The sequence below is a fragment of the Cetorhinus maximus genome, chromosome 28, assembly GCF_964194155.1.
Source record: "Cetorhinus maximus chromosome 28, sCetMax3.hap1.1, whole genome shotgun sequence".
Classification (NCBI taxonomy): domain Eukaryota; kingdom Metazoa; phylum Chordata; class Chondrichthyes; order Lamniformes; family Cetorhinidae; genus Cetorhinus; species Cetorhinus maximus.
Window position 1 is genome coordinate 13,366,916 of NC_135906.1, and position 13,811 is coordinate 13,380,726.

A 13,811-nucleotide genomic window follows, 5' to 3' on the forward strand; every position below is an offset into this window, starting at 1 on the left:
CAAGGGCAGCAGATAGATGGGAACACCACCACCTGCAAGTTCCCCTCCAAGCCACTCAGCATCCTAAATGTTAGGCTGTGCCTTCGCTGTCACTGCGTCAAAATCCTGGAACCCTAACAGCACTGTGGGTGTACCTACACCACATGGACTGCAGCGGCGCAAGAAGGCAGCTCACCACCACCTTCTCAAGGGGCAATTAGGGATGGGCAATAAACGTTGGACTAGCTAGTGACGCCCACATCCCACGAACAAATTTTTTTTAAAATCAAGCGGGTTTGGTGGCAGGTGGGGTGCCAACCACTTCCCTGCCTCCACCCCAACGAAAACTATATTGGAAAGGCCCCTAGACGACCTCACAACCCTACCGCTTGTTGAGGCCCTTAAGGGAGCACTTAATGCCTGCTTAAGGGCCCCATCCTACTGCCGATGTTATTAACCCAGTGGCGGGCAAGGGGGTGCCCTCCATACAGGGACCATGACAGGCAACTAGCTCTCAGGTGGGGTGCCTCATGGAAAGGCGCTCAGTGCCTGATCGAGAGGCCCGGCGTTGGATAGGTTCGTCCGCTGACCAACCACCGCTCCACTCCTCTGCCCCGCAGCCTCCACATCGTGATCCCCTTCCGTCATCACTCACCTGTGCCTGGGACCCTCCTGGACCTGAAGCCTCGGGTGGGTGCATTACCGACAGCAGCCACTGCCTCCCTGGTGGCGTTGCTGAACACAGGGAGCTGCAAGCCTCTGATTGGCTTGCAGATCTCAGCAGGCGGGACATCCATTTCCCCCCCTCTCAGCCCCAACCCCCACTCACCCACCCACCACCAGGGTCCTCAATCTGAGGGAAGGCCCACCATTCCAAGGTCCTGTCCGACTTCTCAGGCGGGCATAAAGGATCCCTTAGCACTCTTTTGAAAGATCAAGACGCTTTGGCCAAAGTCCACCAAATCTCACTAAAATAGATTATGTGGTCATCATCACTTTCTTCCTGTGTGTAAATTGTCTGCTGGGGTTTTTTTAAGATTACAACAGCGACCACTTGTACAAGTACTTGGTTATGTCGACCTCAGGATGTCTCAAAGTGCTCCACAGCGAATGAAGTCCATTTGAAATGCAAATGCCGTTGCATTGTGGGAAAGCAGCAGCCAATTAGCGCACAGCAAGCTCCCACGATTTTCCTTGGATGGCAATCACCGTGGGATTACCATTCCTCTCCTTCCCACTTGCCTTGGACTGGAGATGCGCATTTCTCAGCCAGACCTCCGACTCGGGCCTGGTGAGGAATGTGCAGCGTAGATGCTCCAAGCGGTGCAGTACAGGAGTGTCGGAGGAAGTGAAACCTCTAAATGGCTCTAGCTACCGTAGACGAGTAAGTTTAAAGCTCCCTTTGACAGGAGAGAAGGTAAGTGTGTAAGGTGAGTAGGTTGGGGCGGGAGGTGTGGGAGTTGGGTTGGTTGGCGAGGGGTCAGGTGGTTGTGATGGGTGAGGGGGCGGGCAACCAGGGGTTGTGGGACTGGGAGGGGTAGTCAGGGTGTAGGGTGGCAGTCGGGGTGTAGGGGACTTGGGTGCTCAGGGGGTGGGGAGTGGTCGGGGTGGGGGGGTGTGGGGAGTCAGGGGGTCAGGGATAGTCAGGGGCTGGGGAATTAGTTGGGGTGTGGGAGGACTCAGGTGATCAGGAGAGGGGCGGGTGGGGTAGTCGGGGGTTGGGGGTGAGGGTAGTCAGGGGATGGGGGAAATTCAGGTGGTCAGGGTTAAGGTGGGAGGTGGTTGAGGGGGGTGGTGAGAGTCTGGTCAGTGGGGCTGGTCGGTGATTTGGCTAAAGTTATCGGTGTATAAAGGTCTGGCATATATAGGGTTAAAGCGGAAGTGAGTACAGTTCCACCCACACAGTGATGCAAGAAGGCACATGACCCAGACCCAGGGGTCAGCTGAACAGAGATGAGTAAAGACCTAGACATGGAGACAGCTACTAGTTTGTACCCTTTACTGTACATGTGCAAATAGTAGTTAATAAAGACTTACAGTTAACCTACAGAAGACTGTGAAGACTTATTTAAGCTATACCATTCTGTAATCAACCCCCTCCCAACAATCGGGGATGGTGGGGGTGTGGGGGTGGGGGTTAGCCCGGGGTTTCAGTGAGGGTGGCGGAGGGGGGCTGCTGGTTAAGAGGGTGGTCACTACCACAGTTACCCGGGAGTTAGAACTCAGTAACTATTCTACTCAGACAGTCGGCACCATCTGAGCTCCTCAAACTTCAGATCAGAGTTTCAGAGGGTTCCAGTCACAGGGGAACTGCCAACGGAAGTTTGAAACTTTCCAGGCAATTCCCATGCAGTCCAGCGCATCTTTGGGGGTACCTCCGGGATAGGACCCTCCGGGGAAGGGAAGATCTGGGCCAGTGAATGGAAAGTCTGCTTCATGCTGTAGCCTGAAACTTAGCTAAAAGTACTCGTGGATTGCCTCTCCGATAACTATAACTTGTTCTCTCTCACTATAAGCGTCAAGAAAGCTCTGGTCATGAGAGAGAGGGTGACACACCTTGGCCCTCGATCACATATAGTGACGCTCCGCTGGAAATGGTGAGCACCATGAGTGCTACCTTGGGTCCACAGTGACAGACAATTTGACTCCTGATGCAGAACGCAACTTGCACATGGGGAAAGCAGCTACCACCTTTGATGACTTACGAAACGTGCATATAAAAACAACAAGTTGACCCTTAGAACCAAGATGTTGGTTTCTGTGCTCTGTGCTCTCAGCACTTGGTTGCGTGACTTTGAAACATGAATGACTTATAGTTACCAAGAAAGGAAGCTCGGCAGTGTGTGTACCATCTACAAGATGCACTGCAGCAACTCACCAAGGCCCCTTAGGCAGCACCTTCCAAACCCACGACTGCTACCATCTAGAAGGACAAGGACAGCAGATAGATGGGAACACCACCACCTGGAAGTTCCCCTCCAAGTCACACACCATCCTGACTTGAAAATATATCATCGTTCCTTCACTGTCGCTGGGTCAAAATCCTGGAACTCCCTCCCTAACAGCGCTGTGGGTGTACCTACACCACATGGGCTGCAGCGGTTCAAGAAGGCAGCTCACCCACCACCTTCTCAAGGGCAACTAGAGATGGGCAATAAATACTGGCCTAGCCAGTGACGCCCACATCCTATGAATGAATAATTTTTAAAAAGTAATTTTCAACTTCAATATCTAGGTGCACTTGCGGCATCTCACGGAAGGACAAATTCCCAAATGAGACAGTCCTCTCAAAGGCAAATCTCCCAATGAGAAGGCAGACGCATTCCCAAGGATGTCCTGTATGGGAGGTTAGCTGGATCCAAAAGGCCAATAGAGCTCTCAAATCTCCCTTTCTAGGATGCTTGCGTGCTTGACATGAAGGCCCCAAATTTTGATTTTCATACATGGGAGATACTGGCCAACGAGAGAGAAATCGTGACATTGCCCGTGGGCCAGAGTGTGCCACTATAACAATCAATGGCCACAGCAGCTTGCAAATAAGCGTCAATGCCAAAACAGCACTCCACAATGGTACCTGATAACCACTCCATAGGCAGTACTTGTAGCAGAACTGGCCTCTCAAATTGGTCCCCTCAGCTCAACCATTTGAAGGTATCCCCATGGATCTACTGCATGGCCGCCGTCTCGCGTCGATGGAAGGGTGAGCCGATGGCGAGGCTGTCGCCTGAGGGGTAAATGTTGGCCATTGGCATCAGGGCAAACCTCTTTTCCGAGAGGTTGGTTAGAATGTGGAACCTGTTACCACAAGGAGTGGGTTGAGGTCACTTGCATTTAAGGGGAAGTCAGGTGAGCACATGAGGGAGAAAGGAGGAGAAGGATATATTGAGGAGAAGAGGTGAAGAGGGATTGGAGGAGACGCATGTGGAGCGAAAACAGCAGCTGAACCTCATTGGCTAAATGGCCTCATCTGTGCTGTGAGTAGCCCCATGGGATCGCGTTCCACCTCATCTGAAAGACAGCACCTCCGACAGTGCAGCACTCCCTCAGAACTCCATTGACCTTAAAGTCTAGTTTGTGGAGCTGAAACGTTGGGAGGCAATTTGAACAGACAACCATTCTATGCAGAGGCATGAGTATTAGCAGTTGAGCCAAATAACCCAGGATACACTTTATTCCTGCTCTACGCCGTAAGTTAACATCACATCAGGGGCTTCTCTCTCTTTTACGTTCACCATATTTATAAGAATGGAACTTCACATGTGTCCCGCTGATCGGGGCTGGTGCAGAGAGGGTGACTCTCCCTTCCACAGTGACTGGAGTTCGCAAGATGATTCGAACTGATCTGCTGAAGAGGTGGGGAGAGATCTTCACACTGCCTTGTTTTTCTGCCAGAGATGGGATTGAGAAGGTATTATGTGGGGCTCAGGAGATCCACCATCTGGAGAGCAATTCCAAGGCATTGGATAATGGCCTCTGGGGTTTACACAGAGTTTCGTTATGAACTCGATATCGCCACTTGTAACTAACCCTTGGTAAATAAAAACACCGGTCTCACACATGTTTCGCTGCATACGAAGTTGCTGTGGTTTTTACAACACACTTGGGATGAAATTATGAGTGAGATTACAACTGAAACAATGAACAACTGCAAACCATCTGCACTGGTGAACTGGCGAATTACTGGGCAGCGCTCACTTACTTTTAGGATTTAGTAGACATCAAAGATTGTATATCTGCCTCCACTTCCTGTTTATTTTTATTACCCTTAATGCAGTTAATTCTCACTCTTTATCATGGGAACGACATGTAAACATTGGCCGAATGTAATGACACCCTCCCTCCACTGGAGGTGTATGCAAACGGTTCAGAATCAGTCAGGGTTCACTGCTCCTGATAATTCGCCACCTATGCCCCCTGGAAGGGGAAGAGTGGAAGTTGGGCAAGGGCAGTGTTAAGCTCCAGACTTACTCCCTGCCAACCCTCGTTCATCTATGGAAGAAAGGGGAAAAGACGGGAAGAAATGAAGAAAAAACTTGCATTTATCTGATTTTTCAATGCCAATTTGCACACAGGAAGATCCCACAAACACCAGTGTGACAGTGGACCAGGTTATCTGTTTTAGTGATGTTGGTTGAAGGATAAATATTGGTCAGGAAACTGGGGCGAACGCCCTCCCCTGCTCCCCTTTGAACTGGGGCCATGCAATCTTTCACGTCCACCCTGGCAGGGCAGGTGGGGCCTCGGTTTGACGCCTGAAGCGAAAGACAGCTCCTCCGACACTGCAGCACCGCCTCAGTGCTGCACTGGGAGTGTCAGCCGGACTTTGCACCGGGCGCAACATCAATCGGAAGTGGGTCAACCTGCCAGTTCAAGTATTTAAGCGTCAAAACGAGGGCGCGCTTTTCCAGTCCTGCCCACCGGCAGGACCTTACAGTCCCGCTGAGGTGAATGGACTTTTGGCTGTCTCGCTGCATCTGCCCGGCGGGGGCGGGGGGAGGGGTGCGAGGGGTAGTCTGCAGCAGCAGGTCAGGAAAACCCCCATCCTTAATGTCGAAAGGAAATGCAACATCTTATGGCATGGCATTAGGAGGAATATCAGTTTTACACTGGCTTCTGTTGAAGAGTAAAATCGGAGGTGTATAAACCCAACAGCGCGCCCAGTCCTGACAGTCGGAATTACCCCACATTGTGTGCGGGCATGTTCTCACGCAACGGGCTAATGCAGCATCTCAGCCCTCCAAATAGAAACTCTGTAAATTAGCGGTGGAACACAAAGATGTTTAGAAATGCAGCAAACCCCTACTGTCGCGTCCCTCGAGAACATAAACACAGTTACACATTGGAAGGTCAACAGTTACTTCCTTCAAACAATCTGGCTAATGTTTCGGTCCGCATGTTTATCAGACCCAATATATTTACGGGGCAAACGTGAAGGAGTTTTGCATCCAATCCGACAGGCTGATTGCTCCCGCGCAGAGATTGGCTGCCGCTTCTTTCCATTAATTATTCATGATTCGACCACAACCCAATTGAAAAAAAAATATACTTCAATCTCCAACTTTGTCATCAAGCGGCTTCCTGGCTTTGACGTGGTTACAATCAGAGGATGTGGGCTTTCAAGCATTCTCACTCAGCACAGCTACAGAGCATTGCACATGAATTCAGTCTGGACAATGAGCAAGATGGCACTCCCGAGGTACTTACTGGGTAAGTCCGCTGTGGTAACATTCATTTCACTGACAATAACATTTACTGTAAATCAGTGCCTCAGATGAGTACCATATCTGAGTTATACAATTTTCTGCCGAATATCTTTGAGTCCCATTTCTAACATGCTGTTATTTAGTTAAATCTTTCCTCTCTCGTATCTGTTGCTTTTTTTCCCCCCCCCCTCTCGGTGTTACATGCCAACTGTAACATCTGCAGCCTGTTTCTCATTCAGGCTAGTGGTACTCATGTTCAAAATTATGACAGGGTTTCGATAGATAAGGAGAAACAGACAGGAGGGGGGTCGGTGAACTGGGGACACACAATTGAACGTAATGGATAAAACGCCAGGTGAAGATGAGGAGACTGTTTTCAAGCAGTTGGTATGATTTGGAGAACACTCCCTGGTATGATGATGGAAGGAGATTTAACAATAACCATAACAGGTTTTAAAGGGGAATTTGATTTAACGAAAAATTCGCAGAGCTCTGTTGAAGATTAGGGGAGTGAGTCTAACTATCCAGTTCTTTCAGAGAGGCAGCATTGACCACAATGGTTAGAAAGGACTCCTTTTACACTGTAAACATCTAGGACAGGAGATTCTGCATAGCTTTCTTGTGCTCAATGTCTGAATATGTCCATCTACAGGTTGAGTGTGAGCAATGGACTGTGTTGTAATTGTGTCCAACATGGGATTTTTACTGTTAGATCAAACTAGATTTTTCTAAGTGTTCACACAATCTCCCGATGATTCAGTCATTTTTGTCACGCCTTTCAAAATGAATTAACCAAGAATTTGATTTGGGAAATGTAATTGGTCAGTGACTATTTCAGGCTTTTGACAGAATTATCAAAATAATTTGAATTAAGCAACTTTATACTAAGGGGAGCCGACTGCATACACTCTGTTCTGAGTCATGAGGATGATGAGGTGCTGATGTGATTGAGTAATCATGCTGGTGAGATTTACTCCGGGTTGTAAGTGGCTTTCTCACAGCCGTTTATTGGAATACACCTGAGGTGTTTAGCGAGGATTGGCCACTGTGGTTCTGAGGCACAAAACAAACAGGAAGACCCTGGTTTGATGCCCTAGTTGCTTGCTGAGGTTTGTGGGCACACGTGAAAGTCTCTCAGCTACATTGGCATGCGAGCGGAACTGGGTGGTTGATGTTGGCTCCATCTTGACTTGAACTAGGTAATCTGATTGGCAGCTAGGCAGTTACATTAGTACTTTATGGGGACGATGTTGTTAATAAAATGATGCAAGGGAGTTCCTAAATGAGGCAAGATAGTTCCCAAATGCACACATCAGTTGCTTTGCTAAAATACCTCAGTGTCCCTTGGTGTAAATAAAGATAACCGCTCTTAATACTTTAAGAAAGTTAGGAGCTGTAATGTAGCTATCGTGCAAATACTCTGCTGAAGTGGGACTAAACTGCTTAAAAATTCCCAAATTTAACCCCCAAACCTGTTCAGGATGAGCTGATCTCGAATGGAGTAGCAGTTATGGAAAGTTTACTGGACAGGAACTGATCCATTTGCCCTTGGTAGGGTTAATGCTCCACACAGGTTATCTTCCATCCACTTTTGTTTAGCTCTATCAACACATCCTTTTGTTACTTTCTCCCTTGTGAGGTTATCCAACTTCCCCTTGAACGCAGCTATACAATTTGCCTCAACAACTCTGCTCATATTCTTACCGTCAAGAACGGCTGAACAGGTTAGGCCTTTATTAGCGTTTAGAAGAATGAGGGGTGATCTTATTGAAAGGTACAAGATTCTGAGGGGGGCTTGACAGGGTAGATGTTGAGAAGATGTTTCCACTGGTGGGGGAATCTCAAACTAGGGGACGTAGTTACAGAATAAGGGGGCACTCATTTAAAACTGAGATGTGAAGGAATTCCTTCTCTCAGGAGGTAATGAATGTTTGGAATTCTCAACCCCAGAGTGTTGGGGAGGCTAGATCACTGAAAGTATTTAAAGAGGAGGTAGATAGATTTTTGAAATATCGGGGGAGTTGAGGGCAATGAGGAGCTGGCACGAAAGAGGAGTTGAGGCCTGGGGCAGATCAGCCATGATCTTATTGAATGGCGGGGCAGGCTTGAGGGGCCGAATGGCCTACTCCTGCTCCTATTTCTTATGTTCTTATGTTCTCACTCGCTGAACAAAGTCATTTTTCCTGAATTCCTCATTAATCCATTAATGACTATCTTATATTATCATTGCAGTTGGTGTTAGACTCCACACCAACAGCCACAACTGCCCCCCCCAACCCCACCCTGGGCTAGGAATCAGATGGAATTTCTGTTCGTTGTCCATGAATGATACAGAAAGTGGGAACCTCGTGAGGTCACATGAGGCACAACTCCATTGCCCTCCTTGTTTTTATTGATTGATGTTGTCCAGGTTTCAATTTAGGGAGGTCTTGTGGCACAGTGGGTAGTGTTGCTGCCTCCAAGCCAGAAGCTCTGGGTTCGAGCCCCACCCTTGGTACTTGATGGCCTTGGAAGGTGTGTTCATAACACGTCCAAATCGATTGATTGCCAACCTTCCAACACACACCAGTGACAGGCGGTAAGAGTGGGAGAGATTCCTGGTCGGCCCATGTGATGGAAAGAGTGTTGGAGTCTCGACCATCACTATCCATAGCTTCAGACGACAACATACATGTGGGGGAAAAAGTGCATGTTGCCACAGCGACTTGGACTCCCTGAGAGAATTGTAATGCAGGCTTCAGTTTAGCAAAGGAAGTGTCACCATAACATGAAGCAGCTGCTTTGGGAGGGGATGGGAGAGGAAAAAGAATTGTTTGAATAATTACGATCAGACAGATGGGCTGTGCTTTACCATCTCGCTTTGACGTCTACCCGTTGGTTTATGAAGACTATGCTTGACTGCGCTGCCACACATTGGCCTCAAGAGTAGGTGACAACCTCGAGATCGATGGCTTTGGTTAAACAGGGCCCAGGAATGATGTTTCACAAAATAAGGGCCTGCATTTTTAGGTTGGCGGGGGTTCAGCCCCCACCATTAAAAGAGTCATCTGTTAAATTCCGAAATCACTGGGAATGTGCTTGCTAAGTCGGAGACACCTGTTGCTAAGCAACTTGAAGAAGAATTAGGGGACTTGAGGAGTGGGCCGAGGGAGTGACAATATTAGCCAAGGTGCAAAGAATGAGCTAGAGGGAGAGGGATTGGAGGAGTGAGCTGTGGGATTGGGGGGGTTGAGCTGTGGGATTGGGGGAGTGAGCTGTGGGATTGGGGGAGTGGGATTGGGGGATTGGGGGAGTGAGCTGTGGGATTGGGGGAGTGAGCTGTGGGATTGGGGGTTGAGCTGTGGGATTGGGGGAGTGAGCTGTGGGATTGGGGGAGTGAGCTGTGGGATTGGGGGAGTGAGCTGTGGGATTAGGGGGGTGAGCTGTGGGATTGGAGGGGTGAGCTGTGGGATTGGGGGAGTGAGCTGTGGGATTGGGGGAGTGAGTTGTGGGATTGGAGGGGTGAGCTGTGAGATTGGGGGGGTGAGCTGTGGGATTAGGGGGGTGAGCTGTGGGATTGGGGGAGTGAGCTGTGGGATTGAAGGAGTGAGCTGTGGGATTGGGGGCGTGAGCTGTGGGATTGGGGGAGTGAGCTGTGGGATTGGAGGAGTGAGCTGTGGGATTGGGAGTGAGCTGTGGGATTGGGGGAGTGAGCTGTGGGATTGGGAGTGAGCTGTGGGATTTGGGGGGTGAGCTGTGGGATTGGGGGGGTGAGCTGTGGGATTGGGGGAGTGAGCTGTGGGATTGGGGGAGTGAGCTGTGGGATTGGGAGTGAGCTGTGGGATTGGGGGGGTGAGCTGTGGGATTGGGGGAGTGAGCTGTGGGATTGGGAGTGAGCTGTGGGATTGGGGGGGTGAGCTGTGGGATTGGGGGGGTGAGCTGTGGGATTGGGGGAGTGAGCTGTGGGATTGGGAGTGAGCTGTGGGATTGGGGGAGTGAGCTGTGGGATTGGGAGTGAGCTGTGGGATTGGGGGGGTGAGCTGTGGGATTGGGGGGGTGAGCTGTGGGATTGGGGGAGTGAGCTGTGGGATTGGGGGGGGGTGAGCTGTGGGATTGGGGGGGTGAGCTGTGGGATAGGGGGGGTGAGATGTGCATTAGGGATAAGTTGGATGTGGGGAATGAGCTGATAGGAGACCAGAGCAATAAGATGGTTGCAGAAATGAAGCACAGAGGGGCAAAGTGCCAGGGACAGACTTGGACAGGAAGTGCAGAGATAAAAGCCGAGTGGTTCCGAGAAAACATATTTTATATACAAGGTTGCAGGGTGGTCATATCTGTCATATAGATATATTGGCATGGTCACTATCAGACAGTGAGAGTTGGAATGGTCACTATCAGGCTGCGCAAGTGTTGAAGTGGTCACTGTCAGACTGTGTAGGTGTCAGAGTGGTCACTGTCAGACTGTGTGGGTGTCGGAGTGGTCACTGTCAGACTGTGTAGGTGTCGGAGTGGTCACTCAGACTGTGTGGGTGTCGGAGTGGTCACTGTCAGACTGTGTGGGTGTCGGAGTGGTCACTATCAGACTGTGTGTGTGTCGGAGTGGTCACTCAGACTGTGTGGGTGTCGGAGTGGTCACTGTCAGACTGTGTGGGTGTCGGAGTGGTCACTGTCAGACTGTGTGGGTGTCGGAGTGGTCACTATCAGACTGTGTGTGTGTCGGAGTGGTCACTGTCAGACTGTGTGTGTGTCGGAGTGGTCACTATCAGACTGTGAGTGTCGGAGTGGTCATTATCAGACTGTGTGTGTGTCGGAGTGGTCTCTGTCAGACTGTGTGGGTGTTGGTGTGGTCACTGTCAGACTGTGTGTGTGTCAGAGTGGTCACTATCAGACTGTGTGGGTGTCAGGGTGGTCACTATCAGACTGTGTGGGTGTCGGACTGGTCACTGTCAGACTGTGTGGGTGTCAGAGTGGTCACTATCAGACTGTGTGGGTGTTGGACTGGTCACTGTCAGACTGTGTGGGTGTCGGAGTGGTCACTGTCAGACTGTGTGGGTGTCGGAGTGGTCACTGTCAGACTGTGTGTGTGTCGGAGTGTCACTGTCAGACTGTGTGTGTGTCGGAGTGTCACTGTCAGACTGTGTGGGTGTCGGAGTGGTCACTGTCAGACTGTGTGTGTGTCGGAGTGTCACTGTCAGACTGTGTGTGTGTCGGAGTGTCACTGTCAGACTGTGTGTGTGTCGGAGTGTCACTGTCAGACTGTGTGTGTGTCGGAGTGTCACTGTCAGACTGTGTGGGTGTCGGAGTGGTCACTGTCAGACTGTGTGTGTGTCGGAGTGTCACTGTCAGCCTGTAACCCCAATTAGTTTAAGCTGAATCACATACTGTCTGCCGATGGTTTTCGAAGTGTAATACACTTTTGGATGTTTTGTGGATACATTACACTGACCAGCCATGTTGCTGCTTCCAGTAAAATTGTCTCCTCACTCTTCCCACCCATCCTGAACGATGAATAATCACCACTTAACAAAAGAGGTTTTGGGAGAGATTCTGAAGTAATGCTCCCTCGAGAGACAGAAATAATCGGCTCCATTTCGCAGCCTGAGTGTCTGGTCACTGTTCTCCCCACTGGCCACTCTTCCCTATTACTTGATGCTCCATGTGGCTGGTGTTTCTATACATCATGACTCTGTTTACAGGACTGGTATTCAGCATGTAATGTGCTCCCAAGGCTTGACGTTTTGTTTAGTCTGAGGACCTTGTTTGGAGTAAAATGTTTATTTTCTCACGCAGTCAATGAAAATTTTACCCTTCTCCTTTTAACTCCACCTCGTTACAATCATACAAAATGGCCTACATAACTGCAGTCACTGTGCGCTGTTATCTGTGACATTCCCCTCTCAGCTGCGTGAAAATTATAAAAGAACTCATTCACCATTGCTGATGGCATATCACCTGGAAGAAATTTGCTTCCCTTATGAACTTCTTGGAATGATTTTAGTGTTGCACGATGAATGTTTGCTGGAGAGTTGTGATCAGAACATAGTGAAGGATATGCTTGGATCTATTCAGACTGTCACCCTATCTATGGCAAGCCATCTCCCAGTTGTATTGAGCCTTGGTCAGGCCACATCTATGGTATGAGTGTGAAGTACTTAGGATAGAAACAGTTATCTATTCAGCCAGAGACGTATAGAATTACAAGTGCACAAGCTATTAAACATGATCTTCTCCGAGCAGACTCCCTCTGCTGGCACATGTTTGCATGGTAGCCTCAAGTGGACAAAATGCACAATGCAATTTTCACGACACTAGAGAGAGAGGGGTGCAGTGAAGATTCACCAGAATGATACCAACGTTTGGAACATGCCGACTGTATAAACTTGGTTAATATTCCCTTGAGGGTAGAAGAGTGAGGGATGATCTGGTAGTGGTGTTTAAAATGAAACTATTTCCTCTGGTGGGGAAATCAGGAATGGGGGGGGGATGTTATCTTCAAACTGGAGTTGGGCCGTTTAGGAGGCAAATCGGGAAGCACCTTTTTTCCCCCCAGAGAGGGAAGGGGATATTTGAAACTCTTACCCACAGGAAGCTGTGGATGCTGGGGTTCAGTTGGAGCTTTCAAGATGGAGATTGATAGATTTTTATTGGATAAGGGCATGTGGAGGTCTTGTGGTGCAGTGGTAGTGTCCCTGCCTCTAGGCCAAATGCTCGGGGTTCAAGTCCTGCTTCAGGGCATGATGGCCATGGAAGGTGTGTTCATAATGTGGCCAAATAGTTTGATTATCAGCCTGTAAATCCTTCCAATATCCCTGCAGGCAGTAAGAGTGAGAGAATTTCCTGGTCAGCCATACTACAGAAAGCCACTGCTGTGCTTTGCCAAGCATGATTGTGGATCAATCCAATAGGAGTACATGGTTGCCAATGCCCTCTTAGGGTGTGGTACCTGAAGAAGGAAGGGAATCAAGAGATATGGAGCAAAGCCAATTAAGTAAAGTTGAGGTGCCAATCAGCCATGGTCTAATTGAATGGTGGAGCAGGATGGAGGGATTGAATAGCCTCAACCAGATCCTCATCTTATGTCTTAAAGTTCACTTATATGTCGCTGCTAATTTCACAGAACTTCTCCTCTTTGTGAAATGAATTATTAATGTGAAAGGTTAAGAAAGCACTTGACCCTTCTCCAAAGTGAATGTAATATATCCTTTGCAATAAAACACAAGTGAAAATTAGTCTACACACACACACACGCTATTGTTATAAACACCGTAGCATTAAGAAACAGATGGTTCATTTTAATTGGAGGGAGCAATGAGCCCACACAAAATATGCCCTTTGTCAACCGTGATTCAATAGTGCTCTTGTCTCTGAGTTAGAAACTTGTGGATTCAAGGCCAACTCCAGAGACTTGACCACAGAGTGTTGGCTGACTCTCCTGGGGAAGTGCTTTACTTGCAGCATGTTCAATTCTTTGATTGAGCAGTTATGTCAAGGCCCAGCTGCCCTTTCAGGCGGATGCACAAAGAGTTTGCATTACATTTTTAAAAATTCTTACTTTGTTTTTCTTTTTGGAAGAATAGTTGAGTTTCTCTCCTGTGTCCCGGTAGATTGTGGGTGTACCTACACCACATGGACTGCAACAGTTCAAGAAGG

The 13,811-nt window shown here is 48.9% G+C and overlaps 1 protein-coding gene across 1 annotated transcript in view; it reads left to right on the forward strand.

The window, feature by feature from the left end:
• The first annotated feature begins 6,063 nt into the window (after window positions 1-6,063).
• LOC144668810 (adhesion G protein-coupled receptor E3-like) overlaps window positions 6,064-13,811 on the forward strand; it is a 92,995-nt gene continuing 85,247 nt past the window's right edge. The window contains exon 1 of the mRNA XM_078531184.1: window positions 6,064-6,186. Within this exon, the coding sequence (XP_078387310.1) occupies window positions 6,135-6,186 (52 nt within the window). The 5' untranslated portion in view covers window positions 6,064-6,134. The remainder of the gene's footprint in view (window positions 6,187-13,811) is intronic.